This window comes from Schistocerca gregaria, chromosome 7 (assembly GCF_023897955.1).
Source record: "Schistocerca gregaria isolate iqSchGreg1 chromosome 7, iqSchGreg1.2, whole genome shotgun sequence".
In the NCBI taxonomy this organism is placed as follows: Eukaryota; Metazoa; Arthropoda; class Insecta; order Orthoptera; family Acrididae; genus Schistocerca; species Schistocerca gregaria.
The window spans coordinates 413,344,029-413,368,556 of NC_064926.1; the positions used below are offsets into that span (position 1 = coordinate 413,344,029).

Below are 24,528 nucleotides of genomic sequence, written 5' to 3' on the forward strand. Positions count from 1 at the left end.
AACTGATGATGGTCGTACTAGAGGGGATGTAAAATGTAGGCTTGCAATTGCAAGGGAAGCATTTATGAATAAGAGAAATTTGTTAACATGGAGTACAGATTTAAGTGCCAGGGAGTCGTTTCTGAAAGTATTTGTGTGGAGTGTAGGCATATGTGGAAATGAAACGTGGACGATAAATAGTTTGGACAAGAAGAGAATAGAAGCTTTCGAAATGTGGTGCTACAGAAATATGCTGAAGATTAGATGGGTAGATCGTACAACTAATGAGGAGGTGCTGAATAGGATTGGGGAGATGAGAAGTTTGTGGCACAGCTTGACTAGAAGAAGGGATCGGTTGGTATGACATGTTCTGAGACATCAAGGGATCACCAATTTAGTATTGGAGGGCGGCGTGGAGGGTAGAAGTCGTAGAGGGAGACCAAGAGAAGAATACACTAAACAGATATAGAAGTATGTACGTTGCAGTAGGTACTGGGAGATGAAGAAGCTTGCACAGGATAGAGTAGGATGGAGAGCTGCATCAAACCAATCTCAGGACTGAAGGTCACAACAACAACAATTTTCAACTGTTTTATACATTTCTCAGAACTAAATTGGGTGGTCAGTGATCAATATATCCCAATACGCGTTAATAGTTTTGAGAAATTAATTTGCGATCTACAGAAGCTTAGTATTGGTCCGCTAGATGTCAATTTCTTCTTCATAGAACCATGATGCTGCTATGAAATGTACATAATCTATGTCATTATTGTAAACACAGATTGACGACTCACAAGAATTTGATCACATACAAACTTGACGTATTCATACACTTGATTCAGTTATTGCACACTGTCAACCTGAATTTACGATAATCATATACAATATTTCAAGCCTGACGTACGCATAGACGTGGTCCAGTTACTGAAAACTGTTACTAAGTATTTACAATAATCACATATAGCATGCTGATTTTTGGAGATATCATGGATTTATGGTTCTATGAAGAAGATATTGAAATTTGCTGAACAAGTACTAAGCTTCTGAAGGTGACAAATTAATTTGTCGAAACCGATCAAGTGCACTAAAAATATATTTGTTACTGATGAATGAATTTTATTTAGAGAAATAGAAGAATGGTCTATTTAAATTCTCTCTGTTGCCGAAAACCACAATTTATTTTCTGGAAGCGTTTGGGAATGTTTGTATATGCCTACGTTAAACGGGAATCATTTAGCAAAAATAGAAAAGTTGCTCACGGTACTTAGCAATTAGTAACAGAACTGACGGCTGTGTCATTTATATGTAGTGGCACTTGGATATATGCACAACATTAAAAAGCTTAAATTGACGTAATTTATTCATAAATCCAATGGGTCTTTGTGTTAAACATTGATTAATTACACATAAGTTACATGACACACGAGGTATTGGGCCAAGATTACTGTGTCATCGTCCACCCCCGTTAGCTGAGTGATCAGGAGCGCCGTGGTCCCGTGGTTAGCGTGAGCAGCTGCGGAACGAGAGTTCCTTGGTTCAAATTTTTCATCGAGTGAAAAGTTTAATCGCCGGCACGGTAGCTCAGCATGTTCGGTCAGAGAACCGGTTGGCCTCTCTAATAAAAAAAAGTGGTCAGCGTCACGGAATGTCAATCCTAAGGGCCCGGGTTCGATTCCAGGGTGGGTCGGAGTTTTTTTTCCGCTCAATGACTGGGTGTTGTGTTGTCCTAATCATCATCATTTCATCCCCATCCACGCGCTGGTCACCGAAGTTGCGTCAAATCGAAAGACATGCACCAGGCGAACGGTCTACCCGACGGGAGGCCATAGCCACAAGGCCTTTTTTATTTATTGATTTATTTATTTTGAAAATCGATATCCATACCTACTATAGAACTGTATGTACGTACGTGTGTATGTCCCACGTTTGTCCTAAATCACTGGGCAGAATTCAACCAAGCTTTTTACACATATCCCTTACTGCCAGGCAACAATTGTTGTGGAGGTAAGAAACACCTATCATATTTCAGGTGATATGACATCATAAACACTGAGATGCGTAAAAAGTAAGCGCATCGTGCATGGCGTTTAAATTTGTTACTTATGTGCTAATAACTGCATTGGCAATAAGTTTCTCAGACAGTATCCACATACCTTGCTAAATGCACCTACAAAATTTTATTACAGAAGCACGCATAGTCCAGGTAATATCACGTCTTAAACAATGAGATACGTGAAAAACTAACGCATTGGCTAGACGTTTAAGTCTATTATCCCTTTGCTGCTAATAGTGTTTGCAAGATATTTCGGCAACAGTATCCACACATGCCGTTGAATTTAGTTTCACATACATGTCATTGAATGACACGCTCTTCAAGACATAGGACGTCGTAAGCAGTGAGATGAGCGAAAGAAGTCCGCATCATGGATGAAGCTTTAATACGTTTATTCTTTAATACCGGTACACCCCTGCTGTCGAGTCAGCTTAACAAAATCCCACCTGGCACCGCTTTTGACAGCTTTCAGCTGCGAAGCATAAACGGCTGTGGGTGAAAAGAACGTAGTTTTCTGCGGAGCTATGAAGAGAAGTTGCCATAGGGACGTTTAGAGAATCGCGCTGTAGAACGCGAAGCTGCTCCATCCAGCTCCATGAGTAAGTCACTAGAATTATTGTTTATGATCAGGTAGTGAGTTAAACAAACACCACAGAGAAAATATATTTTGCACAATGTGATTCTTTATTGGGTTACTGTACTTGTAGATTGGTACAGACAGTATGCATATTTCCTTGTACGACAGATTCATAAATTCAGAGAAGTTATCAGGAATAAGAAACACTCCGTCTTGAGGACACAAGTGGCCCATCGGGACCATCCTACCGCCGTGTCATTCTCAGTTGAGGATGCGGATAAGGAGGGGCGTGTGGTCAGCACACCGCTCTCCCGGTCGTTATGATGGTTTTCTTTGACCGGAGGCGCTACTATTCGGTCGAGTAGCTCCTCATTTGGCATCACGAGGCTGAGTGCACCCCGAAAAATGGCAAAAGCGCATTGCTGGCCACGGCCAACAGCGCTTAATTTCGGTGATCTCACGGGAACCGGTGTATCCACTGCGGCAAGGCCGTTGCCACTATCAGGAATAGATGGACATGAAATTTTTTGGATATTAAGCTACAAACACAGGTCATTTTATATTTTCTTTTTTAATATAAATTTAGCAATTTGGATACTTTGGCAATGCCGCGTCTGTCAGCTAATAACAAAAAAATGAAAGGCATTATGTGGGCCAGTGACTTTTATTATTGCACTGCTCGTGTCGTGTTACACACAGTTTTTGTTCTTGATATGTGTCTGTGAGCTGTTCATGAAACACATACTTATCTATAAAGAGTCTCAGTGCTCTTTCCTGTTAGCACTTTTTTTACATGGTGAGTAGAACAAATAATAATTCAAGAAATCCTAATTAAAGTCTCATTAATTTTAATAATCATCACTAGCGGGCAAAATCATCCCGAGTAGTAAGTCTCCCTCCTTGTGCCAACGGCCTTGTCAGAGAGGGCGGAAGAGCGCACAGAGATTCAGGGCACTCTCTTTTCCTAGGGGTGGGAAATTGCCCCTAAAGGCGAAAGAATCAACGGCATAAAGATACAGAAGGTAACTGAAACAACTGCATTAAAGACACGTAACATGTATTCACAGGAAATGTGACCTGTAATAGAAAAAGTGTAAATGTCGATCTCTCCGTAGGCAAAGATTCCGGAATAGTTCTCCATTCGGATTTCCGGGACTGGACCGCTAAGAGGAGGTGACCATGAGAGAAAGAGTGAATAACCTAGAAAATCACAACGCTCTACAAACCAGGGCGTGGAATGTAAGAATCTTGTACTAGGAAAACTGAAAAGGAAAATTCAAAGTCTCAATGTAGATACAGTAGGGATCAGTGGAGTGAAAAGAATAGAAGATGGGCATTTCTGGTCTGCTGAGTATAGGGTAATGTCAACAGCAGCAGAAAATGGTAGAGCAGAAGTAGAATTCATTATGAATACGAAGGTAGGGCAAAGAGTGTGCTATTGTGATAGCGTTGTTCTTATCAGAATCTGAGGCTAAGGCAGCGGCAATAATGAGAAGTAGCATAAATGAGAACAACGGGAAACTTGAATGAAATTTTCACTCTGCAGCGGAGTGTGCGCTGATATGAAACTGCCTGGCAGATTGAAAATGGGTGCCGGACCGAGACTCGAAAACGGGACCTTTGACTTTCGCGGGCCTGTGCTCTACCAACTTTTTTTTCTCCATTGATCGAATTTAATTTCTTAATTTCAAATGTAATAACTAAGCTTAGACATTGTTTTCGATGATTACAGTAGTCACATCAATTTAACTTCCAAATTCTCACATACTTATAGAAATTAGAGTTATTGGGAAATTTCGTACCAACGGTTACAACCCAGAATATCAACTTGGAATGTCAAAGTTATCAGAATTGGCTGCAAATAAATTCACTGTACACATGCCACAGCAATGTATTCAACCAACTGAAGATCAGCAAATCGGGCAACGATACTGCGCCTATTCACTTTCAACATAATACAGTTCTTCGTAACTCCCTTCGCCAAAGGCACTGTTTACACCAATATTTCGCACCATTTACATTTTTAGGTTTTCATATACGTAGTCTCAACATTTCATTCTTCATGAGAAATCTTAACGTTTCTAGTGGTCCCGTTATCACCATTTTGTGGAAAAATAAATGTGCTAGTTCTTAAGGTGTTATCGTGACCATGCCGTTTATGGAGCACGATTGCAGTGCAAGTCAAAATCGAAACACACACAATCGTCAGAACAACTGAATGACTTGAGTTATCTACTGTAAGAAGTCGTTTACATCGTTGAAGGAAGGAGCTCACGATGTTTGCAAATGTTTCGCCAGTTAGTCCACTTTCTCCACAACACTCGTAAAACTGATACATGACACATCTCTATTACAATATCCTAAAAGCACCTACAAACACAAAATGACTAACTGAGCTACTGAAGCACGACTCACGCCTCGTCCTCACAGCTTTGCTTCTGCCAGTATCTTGTCTCCTACCTTCCAAACCTCATAGAAGCTCTTCTGCGAACCTTGCAGAACTAGCACTCCTGGAAGAGAGGATATTGAAGAGACATGGCTTAGCCACAGCCTGAGGAATGTTTACAGAATGAAATTTTCACTCTGCGGCAGAGTGTGTGGTGATATGAAACTTCCTGGCAGAGTAAAACACAGTTCTAATTTGCCAGGAAAGTTTCAACGGAAAACCTAACCACAGGATGGATGGTCACCAAATAGATGAAGTTAAGGAATTCTCCTACCTAGGCAGCAAACATAATCAATGACGTACGGAGCAGGAAGGGCATCAAAAGCAGACTAGGAATGGCGAAAAGGGTATTCCTGGCCAAGAGATGTGTACTAGTATCAAACATAGCCCTTAACTTGGGGAAGAAATTTCTGAGAATTTACGTTTGGAATACAGCGTCGTGCTGTAGTGAAACATGGGCTGTGGGAAAACAGGAACAGAAGAGAATCAAAGCATTTGAGGTGTGGCGCAACAGACGAATGCTGAAAATTAGGTGCTCTGGTAAGGTAAGGATGGTTCAGATGGCTCTGAGCACTATGGGACTTAACATCTGAGGTCATCAGTCCCCTAGAACTTAACTTATACCTAACTAACCTAAGGACAATGCACATATCCATGCCCTAGGCCGGATTCTAACCTGTGACAGTAGCGGTTGCGTGGTTCCTCACTGAAGCGCCTAGAACCGCTCGGTCACATCGGCCGGCTAAGGTAGGGAATGAAGAGGTTCTGCTCAGAATCGGAGAGGAAAGGCGTGTATGGAAAGCGCTGACAAGGAGAAGGGACAGGATGATACGACATCTGTTAAGACATCAGGGAACGCCTTTCATAATACTAGAGGGACCTCTAGAGAGCAGAAACTGCAAATGAAGACAGAGATTGGAATACATCGAGCAGGTAACTGAGGACGTAGGTTGCAAGTGCTACTCTGAGGATAAAAAGAAAGAGAGTGTCCACTTGAGGATTGCGGGTGTAGACTCATTGGGGGGGGGGGGGAATAAAACTGACACGAATAAATGTTTCAGTTTGGCTTTTATGTCAAAAACAGTGGTGGCTTCCAAATTATATTCAGTCATGGAAGTACAAGCTTGAGAAAGTCGTCCGATTTCATCTCGCACCAAATTGTGTTCCAGTAGGTCGTGGCACAGTTGTCAGCATGTGCGTGGCGGAGAGGCGGCAGTCCGGCAGGTAGGGGCGGCCTAGTCGCCCATGTGGCCGTACAGCAGCACGTCGACGAGGGAGAGCGGGCAGGCCGGGTACAGCAGCGTGCAGTCGACGGCGTCCGTGGAGCGGCCGCGGCGCTGGGCGAGCTCGTAGGCGTGGTGCTCCTCGGGCTCCCAGGAGGCGGTGCGCGCTCCAGGCCACCTGCCGACACCGACGCGCTGCTTACTTGCTGCACCTACTGTCTACAACAGGGCCTCCCAACCTTTTCAGCTGGCGGACCCCTTCTTCAGTCTAAAATCCATGCGGACCTCTAGTCAGTGGAAAGCACAGTAACTTTAAATTTCAGAGCAAATCCCATGGGAACTGAAAGCTTCTTAATGCAAGTGCCATGTTCCCAATGACCCCCCCCCCCACCCCCCTCCAACTATCAATAATCTTTGGTTTGGAGATGAATGAAAACAACCTGAAATTAACGATCCAATGTGAATTCCCACAGTAGCCAGAAACTTACTAGTGGATTTACTCCATTTGTTCAACACACTCTAGCCTGATTAATATTACTTGGTAACTGACTTTTCACACGTTGGAGCAATCGACGTCACGTCCAAACTGTTCGCTGTTGACAAGCTGCCGCTTGTGATCTGTTCACTTCCGCTGTTTGGCTGCGGTTGTGTAAGGAGCGTGCATATTTCAAATGGTTCAAATGGCTCTGAGCACTATGGGACTTCACATCTATGGTCATCAGTCCCCTAGAACTTAGAACTACTTAAACCTAACTAACCTAAGGAAAACACACAACACCCAGCCATCACGAGGCAGAGAAAATCCCTGACCCCGCCGGGAATTGAACCCGGGAACCCGGGCGCGGGAAGCGAAAACTCTACCGCACGACCACGAGATGCGGGCGTGCATATTTCGTAACAGCCGTGTGTGTGTGTGTCTTTACTTTTTGTAAAATCCGATGAAAAATGTTCAAATGTATGTCAAGTCTATGGGACTTAACTGCTCAGGCCAGTCCCTAGTCTCACACACTATTAACCTACGTTTAACTTACGCTAAGGACAACACACACATACGCACACACACACACAGACACACACACACACACACACACACACACACACTCACACACACATGCCCGAGGGAGGATTCGAACCTCCTACAGTGGGAGCCACAGAAGTGTTTCGGTTTGTGTTGTCGACTGTCAAATATTATTGGCAAAGATCGAATGTTATTGCCAACTTTCGAATGCTATATACATATTTTTCACAGGAAAAAAATAGTGATGAATCTGATTTTCACATTTTTATTCAATAATTTTACTCATTATTTTACACGATTTGGTGAAAGGTGGCCGCGGACCCCCTAGAAAGAGACGGCGAATCCCTAAGGGGTCCGCGGACCACACGTTGGGAAGCCCTGGTCTAGAAACTACATCACAATGTTCACGTGAGGTGTTTATTTTACACTTGTTGACTCTATAAACTTAAGAGGTGAATGTACCTTCTTCCTTAACCCTTTCGTGAGCCGTGGGAAACATGCTTCCCACTACAATTAACTCAATCCTAGTCCCGTTGGATTCACAGTTCCCACCTCTGTACGGTGCTACGACCTAGTGAACAGTATAGGGTGCCACTTCCAATCGGAAGTTCCCGCCGTTTTTGCTGTACCTTCGCGCAAAGGCATTGTATAGCTGGGTGTTGCTCTGTAGAGGAGCGTTTCAGAGCTGTTTTGCGTGACATTTTGTCATTTTTTTCCTCTGAGCTATAGTAGAAGGTAAATAATTTTGATTTGCCCAAATTTATGAAGGAAAACGTAAAATTGGAACGAGCAGAATTCCAGTTTGAAACAAAAGGAACCATTTCGGCAGTAAAATGAATGGATAGCCGTCCATTCACTTTCCTGTCCTCAATTCATGGCCCATGAGAAACAGCCACAGTGAAAAGGAAAAATAAGGATAGTACTAGCACAGAGATTTCATGTCCCGAAGTTGTGGCAGAACGCAACCAAATAATGGGTGGTGTCAATAAGTTTGATCACCGGGCGTGAGTCGTGCTTCGGTGGCTCAGATGGTAGAGCACTTGCCCGCGAAAGACAAAGGTCCCGAGTTCGAGTCTCGGTCGGGCACACAGTTTTAATCTGCCAGGAAGTTTCATATCAGCGCACACTCCGCTGCAGAGTGAAAATCTCATTCTGGAAACATATGCCAGGCTGTGGCTAAGCCATGTCTCCGCTATATCCTTTCTTTCAGGAGTGCTAGTTCTGCAAGGTTCGCAGAAGAGCTTCTGTAAAGTTTGGAAGGTAGGAGCCGAGATACTGGCAGAAGTAAAGCTGTGAGTACCGGGCGGGAGTCGTGCTTCGGTAGCTCAGATGGTAGAGCACTTGCCTGCGAAAGGCAAAAGTCCCGAGTTCGAGTCTCGGTCGGGCACACAGTTTTAATCTGCCAGGAAGTTTCATATCAGCGCACACTCCGCTGCAGAGTGAAAATCTCATTAAGGTATGCTATTGGCAGACGTTCTGTGGAATGGTGGCAAAGAATATTTTATTTCCTGGTGGACGTTGCTGCAGTGAACAGTTTTATACTGTGGAAAATAAGTAAAAGAGAAAGTGGACAGCATGGTCAGCTCACATACAGGATCCAACTAGCCAAACAATTGATCGCTGGCATCTCATCCCAAAAAAGGCGTGGATGGAACCTGTCTTTCCGGCAAAAAGGGGTAAAGTACCTGAAGATTTTCATCATGCGGCTGTAGGGGAGCACCAACCCATTTTCGGAGAAACCTACTGGACGTGCCGTCATCGTAGTACCAAAGCTGCGGAAAAGAGCACTCGCTGTGTTTGTACATATTGTCAAATACCACTTTGCATAGACCCACGTTACAGAAAATTTCATGGCAAGTAATTGTGAACAGCCATTGTAACAAGAGAAGTAAGTTTATGAAATAAATATGAAATATATTGAAAAAGTGGTTTTTGTCATTTAACTCGAAGAAAGGGCAGTGGGAAGAACACTTCCCACCTTGTTGTGTGACCTCACTTTCACAGTTGGGGCAAATATGTTATTCTGTATGATAAATATACCTATCTGTTAACCAATATCTCCTCTCCATTCATTATAAGGAACTGCTTAATAATTTTGCCCACGAAAGAGTTAAAAGTTGTGACTGCTTCACATTAGTGTCTCCACAGCTCTAGCAATCCCATTAGGCAAAAATGAACGCAGCTTTCCCCAGTCTGTTGGAGCGGTAAATGTTAACCGGGTCACCAGGATTTTAAATTGATTACATATTTCGTATTCGATCGTATAAAAAATAGCGGTAACTTTTTTACTTGCAAGATGACACTGATTTGGTGGGTATCAGGATAGGCGGGTGAAAATCGTAAACTAATAGGAAAGAAGTAACAAGTAATCCAAATATTGATATATTCCAAGCAAAAATCGATATTCAGCAGAGGAAAGCCTTTTGGTTTAGTTTTACCCCATTTTATTTTATTTTATTTATTTCATATCATCAGTCTTCTGACAGATTTGCAGCAGCTCGCCAGGAATTCCTTTCCCGTGCCAACCTTTTCATCTCGGAGTAGCAAATCCAACCCACGTCCTCAGTTATTTCCTGGATTTATTCCAGTCTCTGACTTCCTCTGCAGTTCGTACCCTCTACTGCTCCCTCTGGTACAATGGAAGTTATTTCCTGATTACTGATGTCTTCACAGATATCCCATCATTCTGTCCCTGCTTCTGGTCAGTGTTTCCCATATACTCCTCTCCTGCCCGATTCCGCGAGAACCTCCGCATTCCTGTTTTTCGAAACTCCTGTGTATTATGCTAAATATCTGAAGTGCTCTGGATCTCTCCTTTTCCGGTTTTAGCTCAATAGTTGCTTCACTACCATACAACTCTACACTCCAAACGCAAATTCATATGAATTTATTCCTAAAATTAAGGACTACGTTTGATACTAGCAGATTGCTCTTGCCAGTGATAGCCTTTGATGTCCTCCTTGTTCCTTCCGTCATTGATTATTTTGCAGCCTAGGTAGCAGATTTTCTTAGTTTCAACCACTTCAACACCTGTTACGATGTTAAATTCCTATCTATTTTCATTACTGCTGCTTCACATTACTTTAAATCCACATTCGGTACTTATTAGACTGTTCAGTCGGTTTAACAGATACTCTAATTTTTCTTCAATTTAACTGAGTAAGGGAATGTCATCAGCTAAACTTATCACTGATATCTTTTTTCTTTGGATTTTATTCCCACTCTTGAACCTTTCTTTGATTTCCGTCGTTGCTGATTGGTTAAAATGGCTCTAAGCACTATGGGACATCATATCTGAGGTCATCAGTCCCCTAGACCAAGAACTATCTAAACCTAACTAACCTACGGTATCACACACATCCGCGACCGAGGCATTATTCGAACCTGCTACCATAGCAGCAGAGCGGTTTCGGACTGAAGGGCCCAGAACCTCTCGGCCACAGCGGCCGGCCATTGCTGCTTCATTGTATAGAGTGAAGAGCAGTGACGAAAGACTACGGCCCTGTCCAACACCCATTTTAAGCTGAGCACTTGGTTTTTGTTCATCGAATTTAATTGCTCCTTCCTAGATCTTGTACATACTGTGCATTACTCGCCTTTCCACGTAGATTACTCCCATTTTTTCTCAGAATTTCGAACATCTTGCCCCATTGTCAAACGCTTCTTCTAGGTCGACAAATCGTGTCTTCAGTTTTCTTGAGTCTTGCCTCCTTTATCTAGCGTAAGGTCAAATCTGACTCTCTGTTGCCTTTATCTTTCCTGAAGCCAACCTAATCGTCATCTAACAGATCCACAATTTTATTTTCCATTCTTCTGTATGTTATTATTGACGGCAGCTTGGATGAGTAATCTGTTAAACATATCGTGCGATAGTCGTACTAATTTGCCCTTCCTATCTTCGGATGGTAATTTTCCGAGATTGTGATGGTGTGTCGCCCGTCTCGTATATAAAGCACGCCAATTTGAAAAGTCGTCCATATAAACAACAATTTCTTCTTCTGTCACGTCAATTGATAAGTCGCCATCTTCTTAGAGACACCAATGTAATATTTCCATCTGTTCGCTCTCTCCTCTTTGTTTAACAGTGGAATCTCCGTTGTATTCTTAATGTTACCGCCTTTGCCTTTCATTTCATCGAAAATTTGTTTTTTGTTTTCTGTGTGCTGAATCAGTAATTCGGACGATAATTCTTTTTCGATTTTTTCATATTTTTCCTGCAGCTTCCGTGTAACTGGCGTTACACGTTGATAAATGACACAGAGTACTATATTGAAACCGTAGCTAGATATACAGAAATGCGATGAAGCCAGAGAGAGAGAGAGAGATAGAACTGAAACGAGATAGTAGATCAAGGTGACAAATGGGAAGTGCCGGTAATTTTTTCCACATGCTCGGTATCGTTGTTTTGCTGTCTCAGCGCGACATACCTGCGTTCGCTGCGCAAACGTAGTGAGTGGGAGCGATATTGCTACGTACTGTTATAGGCAATGAGTAGCCAAACTGTTACTACCAGCGAGGGGCATCTATGACGGTGACGAAAGAGCAGCTGTTGATCTGTCACGAAGCTGAAACTGATTGAGGATTGACTGATGGCGACCAGACCTTCCACAGCTTTACGACTACGGAAATTAGGGTCGTTGGGAACTATGTGAGAGGGAGGTGCCAAAGTATACTTTCTGAGACATGGCAGATTTCCTGTTCCGCCTGAGACCCAGCAGTCGGAAAGACAGTTCTCACAATATTCCTACGCCTTCATCGGGAAGATGAACGATTTTTTAAACCTCGAGTACTTTTGAACGGTAGCCGCCAATATGAGTAAATTATCATTTCCTCTAAAATTGGTGGCACGCGAGATCTGTTTCCAGATTTCTTCCTAGGTATCAGTATGGTCAGGATTGGTTTCCTGCAATGTGGCACCGTTTCTCAGAGCTAGTTTCCTCAGGTATTCCTAAGTGTTGCATAGTCACTGGTAAAATCGTTCTAAAGTACTTGATTGTCAGTGGCTGTTGTTGCCATGTCATATTTTGGGTGGGCAGCGTACTGTTGGTGCCTGCATGATGGCATGGCATTCTGTTGCCATGCGTGTTTGAATTCATTCTTGGTAAGTATATTATTGTTGTTTTAACTGCAGCCTATATGAGTGTGTTGTCCTCATCAGCTGGAGGGCTGGAGACTGGTTTTGCAGGGAGGGTGGGCGAGAGGAGATATAAGTTTGAATTTGTAATATGTGTAGTTTCCTGCCCCACCCGCCTGGCCGCGTTTTGCTGCTATAGCACCAGCGTGTTGCTGGCGGCGTTTTTCGTACATCTGGAGCCAATACGGGCCTTGGTGGAACAGTGAAAGACAAGAAGAAGCAGTCACCTTCTTCCCTTCGAGCGTGATATATCTCCTGGGAGCCATCATCGTGTGTGTGGTTGGATAGCATGCAGTGCTTCGTCAACAGTTAGTGCAGGGTGGAGTGTGCTGAGGCCGGTGACCTGGATCTGGGGCTCAGGCTGCACTTGCTAGTGGGCACCAGAGTGGCAGTCTTGGGCTTCTGTAGCACATGGGGCGAAAGTGGCAGCTATAGACGAAGTGTAATTCAGCTGGTGGAAGGCTCTGCATAAGGATTTATCTGAAGGACCATGTATGGGAAGCCTATACCAGTTGATGGTGCAGTCGATGGGATATCACAACCGGTCAGCATGGAGGATGGTTGCTGAGTGGACGCAAAAACCTAGTGGAGCAGTTGGTGTCATTGCCTGGGCAAGAGGGCAATGATCTCGGAGGGCGCAGACACAGAGGCTTCTGCGTGTCAAGACGAGCACTACCTGTGTACTTCAATAACAAATTTTTCAATGCTGGTAGGCTGAGTGATACAGTGCAGAGTAAAGTGCTAAGTACAAGCAGTGTTTTGCATGGATGTTCGTGGTTGGCGTGGTTCGAAGTGTGGCTGTATTTTAACGGCACACTACGCATCTGGGCTTTTTACGTATTACGCTTTTCAGCATGGCTGTTTCAAATGGCTCTAAGCACTTTGGGACTTAACGTCTGAGGTCATCAGTGTCCTAGAACTTAGAACTACTTAAACCTAACTAACCTAAGGACATCACACACACCCATGCCCGAGGCAGGATTCGAACCTGCGACCGTAGCGGTCGCGTAGTTCCAGACTGTAGCCCCTAGAAGCGCTCCGCCACTCCGGCCGGCCGCTGAGTAGCGCTCAGCTCGGTGATCGACATGTTAATCTTTATTAAGGAGATGTTGCAGTAAGGGCGGCCCATCCAGCAGCAGACATGAGGGTACAGTACCAGCTCTGGTCTTCTCTGCTGCCGCTGTCAGTCATCAAACCAGGATTAGCAGACATCGCGGCAGACTCGCTCGCCGCCAATGCTGACCACGTCAGTGAGCCATCGTCGAGATCGTGCGGGCCCTAAGCCCTGTGCATCCGCCGTCACAACTGGGTGAGCCATCGACGCTGGGGAACTGCAGCGCGTTCCGCCCGTCCACCGCGGACGAGCCACCAGGAGGAACAGGGAAGAAGCCGGGGTGGGATAGAGTACACTCTGCACTACGAGAACGCTTCTCGTGCTGACAGCGCCGGGACTCCAACCCGAAGCCTCCTACGCGCAGCGGCCTGCTGTCCGCCGCCGAGCTGGCCGGCCAGCCGGGCGCCGCCAGCCACGTGCGGCCGAAGTAAGGGTATTCCTCTGCTACGTCACAGCACGTGGCGCTGCGCTAGCAAGACTGGAGCGGCCTGGAGCTGGTGTCATCGCTCCGAGTAAGCAAGGACTCGGGGAAGGCTGTTGATATCACCAAGGTCTGTCAGCCTGTGTTACGCGGGCCACATTGTACACGGCAGGAATAAATGTGTCACCAATTAATAATGTTTCTTTGGCGGTTCTGACGCGTCCACAGTCATTTCCTAGCATCCTGACAGCTGTAAAGGTCACCGCTCGGCCATCCAGTCCACTACAGGCAACCGAGACCGCCGGGGCGCCTACAATGGTACTAATTCTTTTTTGTATTGTAGGCATTTTATTTGTATTCTCTCATTTGATTCCTGCTTTTAAATAGTCTATGAAGCTGCAGCTTAATTTCTATACTACTGTTGTTGTATTATTGTTTTGCTTGTAGAAATAATTGTATGTTTAGTGAATTAATGTTATTAAACTGAGCCCATGTCTGCTCAGCCTCCAGGCTGACCCCACGTAATCCAGATCCGGCGCAACAAGTCGCTACTTCTTCTCATGACTAATCACACCTCTGCATGATGAACTGCATCTCTACAAACAAAATTTGGTACATTATTCGGAAAAATGTTATGTTTCATTTGCTATGTGGGACCTCTGGCTTTCATTGCCTTGTTATGGATTGTGTGCATTTTGTTTTATTGATTTCCCTCATTTATCTTTACATATTAATTGCGCTGAAAAAATCTGCATAACATTGCAAAATTCGACCGTAGGTGATACGAGCGACACTTTGAAAATAAACTAGCTCGATTCAAATATTACCATATTGGACAAGGGACAGAATACCAGTGATACCACAGCCAACAGCGTGCCTATAGAATTACAAGGCCACGGCGACACGGCAGCCATCGATCACTAGGAAGCTCTTGGGATTTTAACTCCCAGATGTGCCTGGAAACCCGAGAAGATTTTATTACTTTCTTTCACTCACAGTACTTGCTGTTGGCAAGAGTAAAGCGCACTTCGCTCTTCGCCAACGAGACTGCATTCAGTAATGGTCGTTTACATCTCCGGTTTCTGTGCAACTTATGTATGGATATTTTTAATGGGGAGCTGTTCTCCGATATGTAGCTCTTCTTTTGGTTAAGTGAATGCAGCCTCAATACTATGCAGAGATGTTGTCGCGGCGATAGCAACCACATTGTAGTACTTTTGGTTCCTTAACAAGTTTGCGTTACTTTGAATTTTGTACTGTACGTTTCAGTGATAATATGTCACAGCCTTCTCCATTCCTGTGGAGGGTTTCCAGAGAAACGACGGTAATTCGAGTATAAAACCGGGTAATCTGTACTTGCCCACCCGTTTTCCTTGTGGTTTAATGCAGGGCTTTCCGTTTTGGGAAGGAGTGCCTGGTCCACGGCACGAATCCACTCGGCGGGCTAGTGTGGAGGTCCGTTGAGCCGGCCAGTCTGTGGATGGTTTTTAGGCGGTTTTCCATTTGCCTCTGCGAATGCGGGCTGGTTCCCCTTATTCCGCTTCAGCTACACTATGTCGGCGATTGCTGCACAAACAAGTTCTGCACGTACGCCTAAGCCACCATTACTCTACCATGCAAACATAGGGGTTAGACTCGTCCAGTGTGAGACTTTCCCCAGGGGTGATTTGAGGGGGGGGGGGGGGGGGGGGGCTCCACCGGGTGCCGAACCGCACAATAAACCTGAAATTTTGGTTCGGTGTGGAGCGACGAAGGGGTGAAGTGGACTGCGTTAGTTGTCGTGGGGTTGTGGACCACAGTGGCTACGGCAGGGATGGAGCCTCTCCGTCGTTTCTAGGCCCGCGGTTAACATACAATACAAACTGTAATTACATAACTACCCTACAAAGAGCCACCGGAGACGACAGGTCATTGAATCCACTATATTCAGCAAATATGTATGAGAAAGCTCCGAAATAATGTCGGTGGTATTGCCCGCTATATAGGTACTGACGGTTTTTAGTCAATGGATGCAGGAGATAGGTAACTGACTACAATATCAATTTGGATTTAAAATTCTTACAAACAAACCAGGTATTTGTCCGTTATTCCAAGTTTTTCAAGAAGTTCTGACTGGTCTATATGGTTGAACTGTATGCAAAAAAAATTGGTTCAAATGGCTCTGAGCACTGTGAGACTTTACATCTGTGGTCATCAGTCCCCTAGAACTTAGAACTATTTAAACCCAACTAACCGAAGGACATCGCACACATCCATGCCCGAGACAGGACTCGCACCTGCGACTGTAGCGGTCACGCGGTTCCAGACTGAAGCGCCTAGAACCGCGCGGCCACAGAGGCTGGCTGAACTGTATGCAACTGGCTGTGTTACTCACCTGAAAATGGTGCTCACGATCTCCTCGCCAATAGTGTTCTCGCCCGGCACAAACCTCTGAGCGGCCTCGCAGAGAGCTCGCAGCACGCATGAGTGTCCATCGATACCGGCGCTGAAACCACATGAGTCATGACTGTAGCTCTCAAGGTTGTGTCTATACGAAAGTCTCTCTCACTAACATATAACTACTGGTAACGAACTATGCGTTTCATCCTTATCGTAAACAGTATAGATCTCCTTCGTCGGTTGAAGTGTAGTCTACATCTGAGTTTTCCTCTGTTTTCTCTTAGCGTAGGCAATTTTCTGAAGATATTGTTCTCATCCTACATATTTAACAACTTTTGCTCTTTCTCTCTCCTCCTAAATTCATTATTTCTATATAATTCCAGTTTTGATTAAGAATATTTAACAGGGCTAAAGTCATGGAAGATCATCGTCGCTCACCTCTCTTGTCAAAAACCTCTTCTGAATGTTCCTTTTGCAATTATCACGACCAATCTGTTCCCTCATTAACTATATAGTAAAAATTAGATGGTTTTATTGTGAACGATATAAATGAATTTTCTCAGAAACAGGAAATAATATTATTCACCTGATAACGATATCTAGGTCACAGCCCATGTGCACTCGTCTCTTTTCATGATTGAATTGCAGGAGGGTTGTCGTTGCAGTAAATATATTCGTTAAGTATAAGCCTCTCTAAATGATGAAATACGACAAAAACAATGAATAAATTCATTGGAAATTACAGGAGAGAGCATATTGATAGAAAGCAGAAGAAGAAAATCAAAATACACTTCTGGAAATTGAAATAAGAACACCGTGAATTCATTGTCCCAGGAAGGAGAAACTTTATTGACACATTCCTGGGGTCAGATACATCACATGATCACACTGACAGAACCACAGGCACATAGACACAGGCAACAGAGCATGCACAATGTCGGCACTAGTACAGTGTGTATCCACCTTTCGCAGCAATGCAGGCTGCTATTCTCCCATGGAGACGATCGTAGAGATGCTGGATGTAGTTCTGTGGAACGGCTTGCAATGCCATTTCCACCTGGCGCCTCAGTTGGACCAGCGTTCGTGCTGGACGTGCAGACCACCTGAGACGACGCTTCATCCAGTCCCAAACATGCTCAATGGGGGACAGATCCGGAGATCTTGCTGGCCAGGGTAGTTGACTTACACCTTCTAGAGCACGTTGGGTGGCACGGGATATATGCGGAAGTGCATTGTCCTGTCGGAACAGCAAGTTCCCTTGCCGGTCTAGGAATGGTAGAACGATGGGTTCGATGACGGTTTGGATGTACCGTGCACTATTCAGTGTCCCCTCGACGATCACCAGAGGTGTACGGCCAGTGTAGGAGATCGATCCCCACACCATGATGCCGTGTGTTGGCCCTGTGTGCCTCCGTCGTATGCAGTCCTGATTGTGGCGCTCACCTGCACGGCGCCAAACACGCATACGACCATCATTGGCACCAAGGCAGAAGCGACTCTCATCGCTGAAGACGACACGTCTCCATTCGTCCCTCCATTCACGCCTGTCGCGACACCACTGGAGGCGGGCTGCACGATGTTGGGGCTTGAGTGGAAGACGGCCTAAAGGTGTGCGGGACCGTAGCCCAGCTTCATGGAGACGGTTGCGAATGGTCCTCGCCGATACCCCGGGAGCAACAGTGTCCCTAATTTGCTGGGAAGTGGCGGTGCGGTCCCCTACGGCACTGCGTAGGATCCTACGGTCTTGGCGTGCATCCGTGCGTCGCTGCGGTCCGGTCCCAGGTCGACGGGCACGTGCACCTTCCGCCGACCACTGGCGACAACATCGATGTACTGTGGAGACCTCACGCCCCACGTGTTGAGCAATTCGGCGGTACGTCCACCCGGCCTCCTGCATGCCCACTATACGCCCTCGCTCAAAGTCCGTCAACTGCACATACGGTTCACGTCCACGCTGTCGCGGCATGGTACCAGTGTTAAAGACTGCGATGGAGCTCCTTATGCCACGGCAAACTGGCTGACACTGACGGCGGCGGTGCACAAATGCTGCGCAGCTAGCGCCATTCGACGGCCAACACCGCGGTTCCTGGTGTGTCCGCTGTGCCTTGCGTGTGATAATTGCTTGTACAGCCCTCTCGCAGTGTCCGGAGCAAGTATGGTGGGTCTTACACACCGGTGTCAATGTGTTCTTTTTTCCATTTCCAGGAGTGTAATAGTGTTCTGCTATAGCCCTAAGGGAGAAAGTTGTCCGAAAGGAACAAGGATACAACGGTGAGATATGTTTTGAAGCTGTAAGAGGCAAAACTGCATCATCCATGGGGTGCAGAAGAGGAAGAACGAAGAGAAGAGGTTTGACTCTTTCATTGGCAGTCTGCTCACGTTGTGTAAATTGCACAACATTTCTTCGACACTACTGCACGACACCGTCGCTGTTGGTCACCGCCAGCAAGTAGGTAGGAAGCAGCAGTGGGTACCAGCAGTCAGGAGCTGATGAGCAACCACCACCTGACGAAGTAGAGCAATTGTCTCCAAGAAATATTGTGCAATATATGTAGCGCGTTACGGCCGCACACCGGAGACGTATTCAACAAACATGTCTAGATCTACGTATATACTCCAAAAGCTGATGGTAGCTTTGCCCCTAACCGTCATTTCCTTTCTTGTTCCACTTACAAATAGAGCGACGGAAAATCGAGTGCCTGTATGCCTCTGTAAGGGCCTTATTTTCTTTTATCTTCGTGCTCCTTACCCGAAATGCACAATGGCGGCGATGCAATCTTTTTACAGTCAGCTTCTAATTCCGCTTCTGTAAGGTTTCTCAATACCTCCGGAAAGAAAGTCGCCTTCCCTCCAGGTATTCGTATTGAGCTTCCGAAGCATCCATGTAGTACTTGCTTCTTGTTCGAGCCTACCGCCCCCCCCCCCCCCCCCCCCTGACAAATCTAGCAGCCCGCCTCAGAACTCCTTCGATGTCTTCCTTCAATTTTGCCTGATGTGTTGCTCAAACACTTGAACAATAGTATCCTATGTGCTGTCTACTTTACATATGGATTAGACTTTCCTAAAATTCTCCAAGTATAGTGAAGTCGACCATTCACCTTCCCCGCTACAATCCCTACATGCTTGTTCCATTTCATATCTCTTTGCAACGTTTCGCCTACATATCTAATCGATGTGGCTGTGTCGAGCAGCACACTAATAATGCTGTATCCGAACATTACGCGTTAGCTTTTCTACTCACCCGCATTTACATAGGGTTTACTTGAAAGTTAGCTGACAATCATCACACCAACTAGAAATTTTATCTAAGTCGTCTTGTACCCTCCTGCAGCCGTCTCAATGATGCCATCTTCCAGTACATCACAGCATCACCAGGAAACAGCCGCAGTTTACTGGCCACCCTGTCCGCCAGAACGTTCATGTATATAGACCATGTAGATGCTTCGGGAGAGCTATAAGAATCACAACTATAGTCGTTTCTGAAAACTCCCTACATACAGTAAGCAACAGGATGCAACCGGCCCTTCATCTACGTATTCATCTTTCTTTCATTCCTCTCAATGATTGCTCGCTTCAACAAGATCTTCTTCTTCCTAATGCCAGACATCTGTTTTCGCGATCACTTGTCTCCTATGGATAGGGAACAGCGACATTCACTTTTTTCCGATGACGCCCTAAAAATCAATATTTACGTTCTTAATAGGCTTGTCTAAAAAGTGATCAAGAAGTAAAATTGCGTAAAGCAACGGAACATTCACATTCACATGGCAAATACTGAATGTCGTATGTGTCTGTGACAGTCTTCTAAATCTTTGCCTTCACGCTGGCCTTACATTGTTTGTCCTCCAACTTCAAAAAATGGTTCAAATAGCTCTGAGCACTATGGGACTTAACATCCGTGGTCATCAGTCCCCCAGAACTTAGAACTACTTAAACCTAACTAACCTAAGGACATCACACACATCCATGCCCGAGGCAGGATTCGAATCTGCGACCGTAGCAGTCGCGCGGTCCTCCAATTTCCATCATCCCTTGAATTACAGCTCTTCCACCATCCCTCTGTATTCGGACCCAATGTATCTGAAAATTTCCATTTCATCTAGATTTTGTTGCTCAATTTGGAACATTCCAATCATGGACACTAATTTATAATTGCTTTTACTACATTCACGCCTTGTGTAAATGAACTGTGATATACCCTAACTGAAAAGAGCGTTGCATATTTCGTCTTGTACACGAAGTAATCATAATATTATCAGACGTAGGATAAAGTCGAAGGTAAGATTTGACATTTTCGTTTGTTTGGCTTAGTGTAAGCATTTGTGGCAAGCTAACGTTTTGCAGTACCAGACACTGCTTACGAAAAACGACAAATCACTAATAACGAACAGTCCTCTGCTTTCTCGTATTACACATATTAAATGCAACACCAAAAAGAAAAGAAAATTACCATTCTTCTACGAAACGAACTCTAGCATTTCTTATCTTTCCAAATTATAGGCGATAATACGTGCACCCGATAAAAATGAGAACCACTAGATGCGATTAGATGTTGAGGAAGTGTTGGTGGCGAAAGAGAAACACGAAACAAGTGTAATAGGTTCATTTTCTGTGTCTACCGATTGTTCCCATAACTACATACATTCTTAAAAAAATAACAGTGCACTTCTAAGGAATTCAGGAATTATCCGAGTGGAACCGAAATCAATTGATATGATGCAGATGTACAGAGAGACAACCATTCAACATCAGAAAAAATGAATAATTTATTGAAGAAAAGAGCAGAATAAACTGATCAGGTCAATAACAAGGTTGTCAATCTCTGGTCCTTATGCAAGCAGTTATTCGGATTGGCATTGATTACTAGTGTTGTTAAATGTCCTTTTGAGGGATATTGTGCCATATCGTGTCCAATTTGAGCGATACATCGTGAACATGCAGAGATGATTGGAAGGCCTTGTTCGTAATGCTCCAAATGTTATCAGCAGGGAAGAGAAACAGGCACCTTGTTGAGAAAAGTAGGGTGTAGGGAGCACGAATACAGGCGGCAGAAACTTTGGCGTGCTCAGGACGTTCATTATCTTGCTCAAATATAAGCCCATAGCCTTGAAGAGCAATAGAAAGGGGCGTAGAATATCGACGACGTACTGCTGTGCTCTATGGATACTGCAGATGACAGCCAAGGAATGACATCTCAGACAATCGCTCATGGTAGTCGGGCCTTCAGATGAAGGGCTGTTTGTTTGGTATTACGCAGTGCTTGATAACTGCGCGGTCAAGGGCATCTTTTCAAGGTTTGCGAGGCTCCTCTGGTCGGAGGTTCGAGTCCTCCCTCGGGCATGGGTGTGTGTGTTGTCCGTAGCGTAAGTTAGTTTAGGTTAGAATAAGTAGTGTGTAAGCTAAGGGATCGATGACACCAACAGTTTGGTCCCATAAGAGCTTACCACAAAATTTAAAATTTGGTATCTACATACATACTCCACAATCCACCAAACGGTGCGTGGCGGAGAGTACCTCGTACCACAACTATCATCATCACTCCCTGTTCCATTCCCAAACAGAACGAGGGAAAAATGAATTCCTATATGCCTCTGTACGAGCCCTAATCTCTCTTATCTTATCTTTTTGGTCTTTCCGCGAAATGTAAGTTGATGGCAGTAAAATGGTACTGCAGTCAGCCTCAAATGTTGGTTCTCTAAATTTCCTCAGTATCGATTCACGAAATGAACGCCAAAAGAAGAATATAAAGACATAGGAAAATAATAATAGTAATAATGTAGCAAGGAGGTGAAATAGACGCCAAAAACTGCTGGGAGTGTTCACTGTTACGTGCGGTACTCAATAGAGTATAGACTCAGACAAAACAGGTAAGTCGACACCTTATGTTGATGTGTTTCCGGAAGTGATAAAGTTCGTGACTCTGTTAAGAGAATACTGTGTTCCGTATTGTAAGAGTTGGAACAAGATGATAAAACAAGAAACACACATTGGCTGATATTGTGAAGGTAAATTTTTAGGAGAGTTATTCAAAAGTTTCCGAGGCCAAAACGGAGTCTATCTTTTTAATTTACTTCTTGAGAAAGTGACGGGAGATTGGAAGAAAGTGTGGAACTAGGCTGCAACATTGCGTTACAGTTTAACCAAGATATGAGGAACCGAAGAAATGGGAGAGGAATATCCTGAAAAATGTTTTGAGACCACTTTAGTGACTCGTAAAGAAGTAATGGTGATCTTCTACGGAAAGCGCCACCTTTTCGGATAAATGAAAATGCGCTGTGCAAGAGATTTGTCGATGATGAGAACAGCGAGAAAAAGATTTCCCACTTGAAAACGGCTACATGAAATCAGAATCTATGTGACAGAAATGAATAGCGAAGATCGACCTCACTAAGGAAGTTTAAAGAGGGATAAAAATCACTATCAAAATGATTTTTACTGCCAACCAACATCTATGATTTGCTATGTTTTGAGGCTGCGGTAAATCTACGTAGCCTGGACTATTCTTATAATTTGTGTAACTAGGTGTTGGGCTTCTTTCTCAGACAGAAGTGACGGGGCGGACAGCATACAGCGTACACAAGACAGCATCTGCAGCTGTGGGGAGACGGCAGCAGCTTGATTTAGAACCAGCACTTGGTTGGGTTGGGATTGGGTTGGTTGGGGGAAGAGACCAAACAGCGACGTCATCGGTCTCATCGGGTTAGGGAAGGAAGTCGGCGGTGCCCTTTCAAAGGAACCATCCCGGCATTTGCCTGGAGCGATTTAGGGAAATCACGTCAAACCTAAATCAGATGGCCGGACGCGGGATTGAACCGTCGTTCTCCCGAATGCGAGTCCAGTGTGCTAACCACTGCGCCACCTCGCTCGGTCCAGCACTTGGTGGGTAGCATTTGTTTTATTTATATCAATATGTGACATCTGTTGAGTCAAGCATTAGATGCATCTTCTTGAAGCGTTTAGTCAGAACAATGTAAATAGACAAAGATGCTTGTATATCTGATTATCTGTGTCATTGATTTTTAATATTATGGCGTCATAAATTAATTACGCAGGGATTACTCAGAGCTGATGCTTAGCAAGTCCATATTTGCTGTTAATTAAATAATGCACTGCTTGTTGTATTAAGCATTCCAACTTATTGTGTGGAACCCTGTTCGGCCTGTTCGACAACAAGACACATGAACAGTAGATGGACGCTCCCAGGTAAATGCAATGTTCCTCGACTTCCAGAAAGGAATCTATGCACTTCTCACTACCGCCTAATGAACAAAATGTGAGCGTATATTAGACTAGACACTTGGTGAAGGGAGTTGCTATTGACCCTCAACATTAACGACTATAACGAATTGCGAGTATGTGGACAAGAATACCCTTTACTGTATGATTTCAAAATTGCAGAACAGTCACTGGAAACAATTGCTTCCTTAAAACATCTGGAAGTATGCAGGTGGAGTGATTTCAAGTGAAACGACCAAATTTAATTAATCACGAGTAAGACGGATGCCACACTGTTATTCAGTGGAAGAGTCTTCAGGAAATGTAGTCCATCGGCAAAGGAAGTACCTTACGAAACTGTCGTTCGACCAGTACTTGAATATTACTCTTCGTTATGGAATCTGTATCAGATAGGAGGAAATAGATAATTTCCAGTGAATGGTAACACGTTTCTTTACAAGTTCGTTAGGTAGCGTGAATGTGGGAAGGAGATATGCAGCCAATTCAGGTGGCAAACTCTATAAGAAATGCGTTCTACATCGTGATGTGCTCTGCTGTTGAAGATCAGCGAGAACAAATTCGTACAAGAGTCAAACAACATACTGCTTCCTGCTGAATAAATATGTCGAAAAGACGATCAACATAATATTAGAGACATTTAGTATGTAGCAAAAGTTCTTTGTTTAAATATCATGTTGTGGTAAGTTAATGTGTAGGGGATAGCATGCCTGTCGAAAATTACCGTTGTGAAACGATGAGCCAAGTACTGTGTTGGTCGCGATTCGACTCTAGTCGCCGGTCGCCGGCCTCAAATTACGCCACCTTCAGTGGAAGACACACGACAACGCGCCCTATAGTGCTGATGTCTCACCAGGTGATAATCACGCCTTCGGTCTCTTCAAGACGGCCTTGAATGGTCAATGATTCCTTCCGCAGCCGGTAGTAACGGACCTCATCACAGAGCAGGAC

General features: G+C 44.6%; 1 protein-coding gene across 1 annotated transcript in view; it reads right to left on the minus strand.

The window, feature by feature from the left end:
- Positions 1–6,106: 6,106 nt before the first annotated feature.
- The window catches only part of LOC126281969 (uncharacterized), a 46,360-nt gene continuing 27,938 nt past the window's right edge, over positions 6,107–24,528 (minus strand). Inside the window, exons 4-5 of the mRNA XM_049981344.1 lie at positions 16,340–16,450; positions 6,107–6,456 (exon numbers count right to left, since the gene is read on the minus strand). Of these exons, the coding sequence (XP_049837301.1) occupies positions 6,291–6,456; positions 16,340–16,450 (277 nt within the window). The 3' untranslated portion in view covers positions 6,107–6,290. The remainder of the gene's footprint in view (positions 6,457–16,339; positions 16,451–24,528) is intronic.